At 39.7% G+C, this 12,274-nt stretch overlaps 1 protein-coding gene across 3 annotated transcripts in view; it reads right to left on the reverse strand.

The window, feature by feature from the left end:
• The window catches only part of FAM118B (family with sequence similarity 118 member B), a 46,263-nt gene that overhangs the window by 14,562 nt on the left and 19,427 nt on the right, over nt 1–12,274 (reverse strand). For all 3 annotated transcript variants that reach the window (XM_029208321.1, XM_029208320.1, XM_029208319.1), the window contains exons 2-3: nt 9,723–9,815; nt 5,436–5,688 (exon numbers count right to left, since the gene is read on the reverse strand). In XM_029208321.1, coding sequence (XP_029064154.1) covers nt 5,436–5,688; nt 9,723–9,808 — 339 coding nt within the window. In that variant the 5' untranslated portion in view covers nt 9,809–9,815. The remainder of the gene's footprint in view (nt 1–5,435; nt 5,689–9,722; nt 9,816–12,274) is intronic.

Consider the following 12,274-nt stretch of genomic DNA (forward strand, 5'->3'; position numbering starts at 1 on the left):
AATGTGTGTTATGTGTGTGTCTCTCTTTTAAGCCTTTGGGTTGCCTATATTTTTTCCTTACATATCCCCTATTGGAGTGGTTTTCAAAATGTGGCCCATGGATCCCATGGATTCCTAAGATTCTTTTTTTTTTTAAATAGTTTATTTCTTTACTTATTTCTTTTTGGCTGCATCGGGTCTTCGTTGCTGCGCGCGGGCTTTCTGTAGTTGTGGCGAGCGGGGGCTACTCTTCATTGCGGTGCGCGGGCTTCTCATTGCAGTGGCTTCTCTTGCTGTGCGGCACAGGCTCTAGGCGCGCGGGCTTCAGTAGTTGCGGCTCGTGGGCTCAGTATTTGTGGCTCACGGCCTCTAGAGCGCAGGCTCAGTAGTTGTGGCGCACGGGCTTAGCTGCTCCGTGGCATGTGGGATCTTCCCGGACCAGGGCTCGAACCCATGTCCCCAGCATTGGCAGGTGGATTCTTAACCACTGTGCCACCAGGGAAGCCCTCCTAAGATTCTTTAAGGGGTCTGCAAAGTCAAAATTATTTTCATAATGGTATTAAGGCGATATTTGTCTTTCAAACTGTATTAATATTTACACTGATGGTACAAAAGCAATGGCAGGTAAAACTGCTGGTGCCTTGGCATGAATCAGGACACAGGCACAGTGGATCCCAGCTGTGCCAGTAATCACAGTAGTACTCTTCACTACCAAAGACTTACAGTAAGAAAAGAATGCCAGTTTCACTTAAGAATGTCCTGTAAAATGAAGCAGTAAAAAGTATTAATTGTACTAAATACTGACCCTCAAGTACATGTCGTAATATTCTGTGTAAAGAAAAACAGGAAGTACACACAAAGCACTTCCCTGATGGGGGTCTTGAGGCCAGACACTCACGTGATTATTTTGAGTTTTAAACTGAACTAGCCACCTTTTTTTCATCAAACATCATTTTTACTTGAAAGAATGACTGGCAGACAAACTATGATTATTCAGATTTGAGTATTCTCAGCATTCTTGCAAAAATAAATGAAGTGAGCCTGTCATTTCGAGGAAAAACTAGCCAATGGTCGCTGCCATTGTTGCCAATGATGAAAGCTGAGCTTTCAAGCAAAAATCAGATTTTTAGAAAACTTTTATCTGCCACCATGAGCTTGACAGCTTCCAAATACCTTTGTGATGAGATTGGTGGTGATATTAATGGATGCAATTTTTTCGGATGGTGTAATGAAATGTGTCAAAATCTAGAAGATACGTACACCTCAGTGAAGCAGTATTTTCCCAATGGGTAATGTTACAAAACCATGCATGCGTAGAAGATGGATCATGGATCTTAATGCAACAGCATAAGGGAAGTTCAGATTCCATATCACCAATTGCATGGATATGATCTGATATCAGATTCTTTATGGCTATTAATCTTTAGGAAGCCATCACTTACTGAATTTTTGGTGTAGTATCAACAACGAGTATCTACGTTATCCAAAAAGACTATTAAAATACTTTTCTCTTTTCCAAGTATGTACCTGTAAGCCCTGATTTTTTTTGTATAGTCAAACCAAAACCTTCACAAAGACACCTGACTGACTACGTAAAGCAGATATGAGAATCCATTTTCAATTAAGCCAGACATTGAAGAGATTTGCAAAACGTGAAACGATACCACTCTTCTCACTAATTTATTTTTGTTTTTGGAAAATATAGTTGCTTTTGATAAGTACGTTGTTTATGTTAGCATGTTAACAGGCTTATTATTATTTTTAAATGAATTTAACATTTAAAAAATGTCTCAGTTTTAATTTTCAATATAGTGAATATGAACAGACATAACCCACATAAACAAGAGCTGTTTGAGATTCTCAGTAATTTTTAGGCGTATATAGGGGTCTTGAGACCAAAAAGTTTGATAATTGCTACTCTATTGGAACTGACACTACGACTACACTTTAAGGTGAATACTAAATTTTCATCCAAAGATAATTAGTGACTCCAGTTTGATGTTTGGTTGGTATACATTTATTGACACTGACTTTAAATCCTCTCATTACTTTCGATCATAACTAACCCACCTAGCAAGGTCATGCTTTCTAGTCTCAGGAGACCTTTTCAAAGGATGAATGAAGGGTCCAGCCAAGTGGCACGGCACCAGGCAGACAAGACTTGCTGGACTAATACAGCACTCTTTGTCCTCATGAGCTCTTTCTTTCTTTTTTCCCCCAGAAAGACAACATTTTTATTACCGGGCTGACACACTTCTTTAATACTTTTCCCTTATATTTTGGGTCTATATACTCTTTAATTACCTTTTTATATGACAACAATTTTGTATTTGTTTGAACATTAAAAAATTATGCTTTCTTCTTCTTTTCTCTCAAGTGTACTTCACAGATATTAACACAGCCACCCTCACTTTCATTGACTACTGTTTGAATCATACAGCTTTTCCATCCTCTTACCTTTATTTTTAACAGCTTTATTGAGATATGGTTCACATAACATACAATTCACCTATTTGAAGTGCACAATTCAGTGGTTATTTGTATATCCACAGATATGTGCAACTGTCACCACAGTCAATTTTTTTTTTTTTTTTTGGCTGTGCCACGCGGCTTGCAGGTTCTCGGTACCCCAACCAGGGATTAAACCCCAGCTGCAGCAGTGAAAGCCCGAAATCCTAACCACTAGGCCACCAGGGAACTCCCCATCACAGTCAATTTTAGAAAATGTTCATCTCAAAAAGAAATCCCATCCCTTTAACTATCACCCTCCTGCCCTCCATCCCTGCTCCAGTCCTAGGCAACTACTAAACTACTTTCTGCTCTAACAGATTTCCCTACTCTGGACATTTCGTATGAGTGGAATCCTCTAACATGTGGTCTTTTGTGACTGGCTTCCTCTCAGCATAATGTTTTAAAGGTTCATTCACATTGCACCATGTATCAGTACTTGATTCCTTTTTATTGGCAAGTAATAGCCTATTGTGTGAATATGCCACATTTTGTTTATCTATTTGACAGCTGATGGACATCTGCACTATTTCCAGCTTTCGTCTATTATGAGTAATGTTATAAGATCTGTTTATAAGTTTTTGTATGGACATACACTTTCATTTCTCTTGGGTATGTGTGTGTGTGTGTGTGTGTGTGTGTGTGTGTGTGTGTGTGTATGCACAAGTGGAATCGCTGGGTCATATGACAACTCTATTTATTTGTTTGAGAAACGGCCAGACTATTTTCCATCCTGTCTGCACCACTTCACAATCCCAGCAGCGTACGAGGGTTACAGTTTCTCCACAGCCTCGTCAACATTTATTACCCAACTCTTTGATTCTAGCTATCCCAGTGTGTGTAAAGTGGTATCTGACACAGTTTCTGATTTGCATTTTTCTAATGACTAATGACGTCAAGCATCTTTTCATACACTTATTGGTTATTTGTATATCTTCCTTGGAGAAATGTCTATTCAAATCCTTTGCCATTTAAAAACTGGATTATTTTAAATGCTGGAGAGGGTGGGGGTGGGAATGTAAACTGGTGCAGCCACTATGGAAAACAGTATGGAGGTTCCTCAAATAGAGCTACCATATGACCCAGCAATCCCACTCCTGGGCATATATCTGGAGAAAACTCTAATTCAAAAAGACACACGCACCCCTATGTTCACAGCAGCACTATTTACAATAGTCAAGACCTGGAAGCAACCTAAATGTCCATCCACAGATGAATGGATAAAGAAGATGTGGTACATATACACAATGATACTACTCAGCCATAAAAAAGGATGAGATAATGCCATTTGCAGCAACATGGATAGACCTAGAGATTACCATAGTAAGTAGGTCAGACAGAGAAAGACAAATGTCATATGACATCACTTACATACGGAATCTAAAAAATGATACAAATGAATTAATTTACAAAACAGAAACAGGCTCAGAGACATAGAAAACAAACTTATGGTTACCAAAGGGCAAAGCAGGGGAGGGATAAATTAGGAGTTTGGGATTAGCGGATACGAATTACTATATAAGACAGATAAACAACAAGGTCCTACTGTATAGCACAGGGAACTATATTCGATATCTTGTAATAAACTATAATGGAAAGGAATATGAAAAAGAATATATGTATAACTGAATCATTTTGCTGTACACCAGAGACTAATACAACACTGTAAGTCAACTATACTTCAAAAACAAATTAAACTGAAAAAACTGGATTATTTGCGTTTTTATTAAGTTATAAGAGTTTTTTTTATACATTCTGGACACTACACCCTTATCAGATATATGAATTGTCAACATCTTCTCCCATTCTGGGGGCTGTCTTCTCACTTTCCTGATAATGCTCAGTGAGCCTAGTAGTTTTTACAACTTTGGTGAAGTCCAGTTTATCTATTTTTTCTTTTGATTCTTGTGCTTTTGGTGTCATGATTAAAAAACTACTGCCAGATCCAAGGTCATGAAGCTTTAAAACTACGTTTTCTTCTAAGAGTTTTATAGTTTTTAGCTCTTACATTTAGGTCTTTAATCCACTGAGCTAATTTCTGTATATGGTATGAGATGGAGGTCCCATGAGCTCTTTAAAGTCTATTAATTTTTTATACTGTTCTAGGTTAGTAACATTTTACCCCAATTAAGCACAAAGAAATGAAAAGACAAGTAAAAGGCCCTAAGTTTTTGAATGAGTCATGATCTAGGAGGGAATTATCAATACTTTTAAATGCCTTTCAGGTTAACATTTAATGCACTTCTTTCCTATAGGCCCTAGGGCGTAGGGGGAAAAATCAACACTGATAATTGACTTTTTAAGGCATAAGAGTTACATTTTTTTTCAAGGTGCACTTAATTCATTAAGCTTTAAAATATGCTTTGGCTACTCTACTATTTCCAAATATATCTTAAGTGAATCCTGATTTTTAAGACATTTTTAAAATGAAGCAAGACAAAGAGGCCCTTAAATCATTCAGGAATTGATTTCCAGCTCAGTTTGCTAAAACGCCGCAAAATTCCATATATATATATGTATGATTGCCTTTAAAAGGAACATTAAAAACTGGCGCTGCTTCATCCACAAAATAAGAATTATCTCTAATCTTTCTGAGGTTCCCTGAAAGGCATGGATGCCAGGGAACACAGCTTTTATAGTAGTGAGTGTAGAAAAAGCAAATTTAAAACACAGCAATAATGGGACAGTGGTCTCATTTTGTACAAATAAAGGCCTCAACAACATTATCATCACCATCATCACCAACCCCCCCGCACCACCACCACCACAACACACTGAAATGAGGTCAAGGTAACTACCATGATTCGGGTCCATAAACTGACATTTTGCAGAAGAGCCAAATGTTATGCAAATCTATAGGCTAGAAACATAAATCTCCTTATTGCATTCAGCATGTGTGTCTGGTTTTAGGAAAGATCGAATGCCAGGGCTCACACAAGGGTACTCACAGGAGAGAGTTTCTGGATGAGGTCATGGGCAACATGGACAAGGTTCTTGTCTTCATGGAGACATTTCTGAAATTTTTTGCTCTCCTCATCTTCTAGAAGATCAAAATCAATGGCCGCATCCAGTAAGGCCTGAATCAACCCCTTCCAGGATTTCAGGGCTGGGACCTGGGGTGCGACCGCAGCACTGATGCCTGTTCCAATCACCAGCACGAGCTCCCGAGGCTTCTTCGTTTTCAGGCTTGGGAGCAGCTTCCTGAAAAAGTCAAACAAATGAGAGGACTGGGAACGTCCAACAGACACGAGGCACAAAGACCATCCAAAGCCACGGTTTTCAGCTCTAACTCCTACAGCCGCAAAGATGACAAGCACAGGCTTGATGCCTTTCCAAAGTAGTGTGAGCACAGTAGTGCCAGTACGTGTTGAGAAAGTAATAACCCTACTGTGGAAATCCTAAAGAGCCATCGTAAGACCGATCTTCTCCTTTGTAGTCCTCTCAACCTAAGAAAACCCAATATCAGGAAAAGGTCCAACTATCACCACTCAGTTGAGTTTTGATAACTAAACTATATTTTAAACAAACAAATTTCAAAAAACATGTCTGATTTGATTTGGATTCGAGAGAGAAAAGAAACCCCCCACATGTGAAATTCCTATTGTTGAGAAATGCAAAACAGGAGATGAAAGAAAAGCCAATAAAAAAAACGTAAGCCCAAAGTTTGTGAACACAAAGACGAAAATGAACATGACTAAAGCTGAGTATGACATAGTCAAATATGGGAACACATTTGCCTTCGGCATTGTTCTAGATATCCTCAAGCAGGGAAAAAAAAAAAAAAAATAGTGGCCAACAAAATTCTGAAAACACAAAAGCCTTACATACCTAAATAAAGAAACAACTATTCAACGGATATGACGGAAGGTGGAAAACATTCCTTTCTTCCCGTGATAAACACTGAGCTCTGTCCTGACTTCTGTGTGACATAATTTTTGTGTTTTGGTACAAATTTTTGTGTTTTGTTTTTCCACGCCCCCTTCATCCTGAAACTATATTAAAATCTGTTTGAAATACGTTTACGCACTTTAATTTAAACACATGCTGATGGCATGTGTTCTCCTAAGAAACCGCCCTTCTCGACCTTTTGCTCACATAATACAATGAACAGAAAAAGGATTTGCATGTTGGCATAATGCAAGAAGGGAAAGGTACTTTTAGCCTTGAGAAAGCTGGTTTTGAAGAAACCACCTCTAGAACTGCCTTCCCTATTCCCAATTCCATGAAAAACTCATAAAGCACCATACACATGGAGTCCCTGGCTGCAAAAGCTTAGTCTGCTGGGGAAGACTGATAATAGACATTAGAAGCAAACAGTGAAAAATGCATTTAAGTTCAAGGGGATCAAGAAAGTGAAGCGCACACAAACATATACTTAAAATTTCTAGAAGGGAGGGACTAGCAGATGCAAACTACTGCACATAGTATGAATAAACAGGTCCTATTGTACAGCACAGGGAACTATATTCAATATCCTTTAATAAACCATAATGGAAAAGAAAAAAAAATTTCTAGAAGTATTCATAAGAACTGTAAATAGTGGTTAACTCTGGGGATTGAGGAGAACAGGGATTTTTTTTTTTTTTTTTTTTTGCGGTACGCGGGCCTCTCACGGTTGTGGCCTCTCCCGCTGCGGAGCACAGGCACCGGACGCGCAGGCTCAGCGGCCATGGCTCACGGGCCCAGCCGCTCTGCAGCATGTGGGATCTTCCCGGACCGGGGCACGAACCCGTGTCCCCTGCATCGGCAGGCGGACTCTCAACCACTGCGCCACCAGGGAAGCCCGAGAACAGGGATTTTTGCTTTCCATTTGAATGTGCTGTACTATTTGAATTCTTTACCTCATACATTATAGATCTGAGATGTGATTTTTCCAAATTTAAGACTTCCAGTTAAAAGGGAAAAATTTAACAGCTATGTTTCACCTCTGGTTCTTCCTAAAACACTAAGTAGTAGTAACTTTTTAAGAAGGCATACATTCATAAAAAGCAGAATAGGAAAAGATGACAAAAATAGGAAAAGTAGACGAAAGAGGTCAATAGATTTTAGAAGCGGTCAAGTAGGAGCTGATCCCGTCTGCAGAAGCTTGGAAATGTTCAGGCACAGCTGAAGGTGGAGGGTCAATTCGCTGCAAGGCTGTGTCAGAAGTGGTCAGAACTCTAGGACAGGAGGCCTGTCCTCCAGAGAGCTTCCACCAGAGGGTTCTGTATCTGAGAACACCGTGCACAGCTTGGGGAGGGGGACTGTGTACATTCTGTATGAGAAATATGAGACTCTCCCCTGCCCCCTTCTCCTAAAGGAAGACTCCCAGACGTTGGCAGTCAACCTTATGCCTGCACCTCAACCTCATGGGGTCAGGAGATGGGAGGAGTTCCCTTTGGGGAAAATGGCCAGCATGAGAGGAAAGACCCACAGAGTCCGGCAGGCTGTGGAACCTGGCCCATGCTTGTTACCCACAGGGAGGCCCACCAGCCACCAAGCCCCTCGTCACACACACAGTCTCCATTGGCTTTTCAGTGTTTTCTCTTAAATATGAGCAGAAAAATAAGGGTCACCTTACCTTTGAACAAAATCCCCAGCATGAGAGTTATACCCAAACAAACCAGCAGGTAGAAAGGAACTTGGGGGAAATAAGAGACAATCTGGGAAAGGGGAGAAAAACTGAAAAGGAAACAGTGACATCCTGACATAGATTTTTTTTTAAAATGGCATCTGTGCAACAGAACAGGATGCTATAAAAAAAACTGGGCAAACGAAAAGATTTCTTATTTCTATAAAAAAAAGACAGAAATAAAAAATTCATAAGGTTGGGAGATACAACTGAGAAAATCTCTGAGAAAGGAGAATGATAAAAACAAAAGTGATAGAAAGCTGTAAGAAAATTAGAGACTTATCCAAAAGGCCCAACATCTGAATACCAAGAATTCTACAAAGACAGAATACAGAAAGAACTGTAAAGGAAATTATCAAATAAGTAACCCAGGAAAATTCCTCCAAAGTGAAATTATTAGTAGCCTGCTTGAAAGAGTTACCTGATATCCAGATTCATATGAAGATGTATCACTGTGAAATTTCAGATTACTGAGAATAAAATAACCATACTTACAAGTTTCTAATAAGAAAAAGAGGTCATATAATACAAAGGACTAGGAATTAGAAGAGAGTGGCTATTGTGGCAGGAACACTTACGATGTTAGCAGAGAATGGGCAATGATTTCATTAGCTGTAAGGAAAATGAGTCCGTATCTAAAGTTCTACACTCAGCCAAATCATCAATGTAAGAGTACGATAAAGACATTTTCAAATGTCTCCCAAAACTTTTCTCCTCTGAATCCTTACTAAGGAAGCTAACGAGATGTTTTTCAGCAAAATGAAGGAGTGCACCAAAAAGGAAGACATAAGATCCAGGAAACAGAGGATCCAATACAGGAGAGATGTGAAAGGAATTCCCAGGGTGACAGGAAAGGAAAACAGCAGACAGCAGCAATGTGGCAGGCCTGGAGCACAACAACTGCCCAGAGGGAAGGACCCATGGAGCAGCTTTAAACTTGCACATTACTGACGTGTGTCAGCAGATTAGGAGATTTACGCTCTATCACAGAGTTTGAATTTAAATTGATAGGTTCAAAGAAAACAAAGCAAACCAAAAAAAAAAAAAAAAAAAAGACAATCTTTAATAACCTGGAGGAAAAAATGGACAAGGAAAGAAACATAATAACACATTAGGCTCAGCTATGAATACTATTTATACAGTCATACAATGTAAATATTAAACCAAAAATTGTGATATAAAACACACTAGGAGGCTGTGAGGAGAGTCTATGGTGTGTTTGGGGAGGGCAGCTGGGGATGGATGAGGGGAGGATTCAGGACAGCAAGCCTAATCCTTACCTTCCACAATTAGAAACAGGTAAAACCCAAAACTAAGAAACAGCAGTACACATACAGTATTAAAAATCTGGATGTAAATATTAGAAGAAACAGACAAAGTTGAAAGTGATTACCTCTGAGGAGGAGGTGAGGCACTATGAGCCTTAAAGAACTGTCTTTTAAAATTATATACATTTCTGACCTTGACAAAAAACAGAAATTAAATGCAAAATAAAAATAATTTTTATATGAAGGCCAATATTAATTAGTGATGCCAACTGGGATGTAGGGTAAGTTTGTTATTTTTCATTATCTATCATCAGCGGTGATTTCCTCTGTTCCTCGGATCCCCTTCCCTTGTTTACCTGGGCTTTTTGGTGGGAGGTGCGCCATCACTCAAGAGCTCCCAAATCTGGTCTATATCCGAGGCCTGGCTCCCTGTAGAAGCCATCCAGTTTCTAAAAGAGATTAAACACCACGGACCACAATTAGATGTGTAAAGTATATCATTCAAAATAGCACATGCGTTAAACAGTTTTAATAAGCTGTACATCCTAAAAAGTGTTCTAGAGGTATAACCGGCTTAACGGAAATTCATTAATTAATGTGTCCCAAATTTAAGGAATTAAATTCATCCAAAGGAAAGTAACCTCAAAATTATGACTTTGGAGCTCTATATTGTTATCCAAAGTATACAGATATATATAAGTTCTGAAGGCTTCCCCTCCCCCTCCAAAACCAAACAAAACCAACATCAACTCATGTCAATTGTTGGCCATCACTTTGTGGAGCCTAAGAAATACCTGCTATTCTCCCATGAGACAGGCTTGGGGAAGACTTTGAGGATAAAAATAACCCACAAGGATTTCCCTGGTGGCACAGCGGTTAAGAATCTGCCTGCCAATGCAGGGGACAGGGGTTCGATCCTGGCCCAGGAAGATGCCACATGCCGCGGAGCAACTAAGCCCGTGCACCACAACTACTGAGCCCGCGTGCCACAACCACTGAAGCCCATGCACCTAGAGCCCGTGCTCCCCAACAAGAGAAGCCACCGCAATGAGAAGTTCACATACTGCAGCAAAGAGGAGATCCCACTCTCCGCAACTAGAGAAAGCCTGGGCACAGCAACAAAGACCCAAAGCAGCCAAAAATAAATCAAAAAAAAAAAAAAAAGATTTAAAATTAACCCACGGGGTAAGTGTGCTAAATGCCCCCAATTATCCTTTACTTTCACCTAAAGAAATCACTGGCTCAAGAACAGAATAATCAATACTAATTTGCTGATTGTTGAACATCCCTTGTTGCTGGACAATTGTGTCCTCACGGGCAGTGAGGCATGACTCTCTAGCTAAACAAAGACTGGGTTCTGAGACACTATGAAGAATGGGAAAGGTATTACCAAGCAATTATATTCAGGTGATAACTAGACAAAGTGAAAGAATTATCGTGGATTAGAATAAGACCAATAAAGAGAAGTTTTAACTGCTCAAAAGTTTACTAAACTTGCTAAATATAAGGACTGTTAATTCTAAAATAGCAATACATTAAATATTGTCCCCCCCAATAAACAGAAGACAATACATATTACCAGAGTTTTGGACTTTTTAAATTTATATTTATTTATTTATTGTTGGCTGTGTTAGGTCTTCGTTGCTGCGCGTGGGCTTTCTCTAGTTGTGGTGAGCGGGGGCTACTCTTCATTGCCGCGCGCGTACTTCTCATTGCGGTGGCTTCTCCTGTTGCGGAGCACGGGCTCTAGGCGTGCGGGCTTCCGTAGTTGTGGCACGTGGGCTCAGTAATTGTGGCTCACGGGCTCTAGAGCACAGGCTCAGTAGCTGTGGCGCACGGGCTTAGTTGCTCCGCGGTGGGTGGGATCTTCCTGGACCAGGACTCAAACCCGTGTCCCCTGCATTGGCAGGCAGATTCTTAACCACTGCACCGCCAGGGAAGTCCCTGGATGTTTTATTACCTTACATTGTCAGTACTTAGAAACCAAACTACTAATAATTACTTGAAGCTTGCTGTTTTATCAGAAAGCTTTTTTCTTTCTTAAGACATTTTTAAAAGTTTGCTGAATTAGTTTTTCTGGTAAAGAGAAGGCTAATTTCCTCAACTCATATTCCATCACACATACTGGAATTCTTTGGTATCATAATCACTTGGAAAATAGGGATCACAAAATCCTAACAGTGAGTGAGGAAGTAGACCATCTTTCCAGTCAAATCTTTGGTTCTGTTGGTGAGAAAGCTGGGGCTCAAGAGAAGACAGATGAACTACTTAACTCAATAAACCTTGCCCTACCTTCATAATCATCTGAGATGCTTGTTAAAAGTATATGTTCTTAAAGATAAAGTCTATTAGTTAATTTAAAAGATAGTATATGCTCCCAGGCTCTACTCCTCAATTACTGAACGAGAATCTCCACAACCTTCAGGGGATTCTTATGATGAGACAAACAGGAAACACCTAACTGAAATGCAAACCATTTCCCCGCAATCCAACGTTTTGCTAAATAAAGGATGCACACCACATGCCACACTCCCTTCTTTTACATGTACACATCACTTATTACAGTCTCACAGCTTCCCAATTGCCAATACCAAGAGTTAGGAGTTAACTGCCATTAAAATATCTCCATGAGGTTTTTATTTCTCTGAAGTCTACCTATGCTCTAGACTGGAGAAGTCGTGGCAGGAGTGGGAATTTCTACCACATATGCGACAACCCAGCAGTTTGGGGATGTTTTTTAAAACAACACAAGGAAAAGTGTATATGCTTATGCTCTTTCCTTAAATATGGCTCTATAAACCCATCTGCAATCTGGACAAACTACACTCATGTAGAAAACACTGTGTCTTGAGAAAGCTGAAAGTAAAACATAGAGGAAAGTTAATTTAATGTTCATTAAGTTTTGAAG

The sequence above is a fragment of the Monodon monoceros genome, unplaced genomic scaffold (genome assembly GCF_005190385.1).
Source record: "Monodon monoceros isolate NGI ecotype Baffin Bay Population unplaced genomic scaffold, NGI_Narwhal_1 Super_Scaffold_7, whole genome shotgun sequence".
In the NCBI taxonomy this organism is placed as follows: Eukaryota; Metazoa; Chordata; class Mammalia; order Artiodactyla; family Monodontidae; genus Monodon; species Monodon monoceros.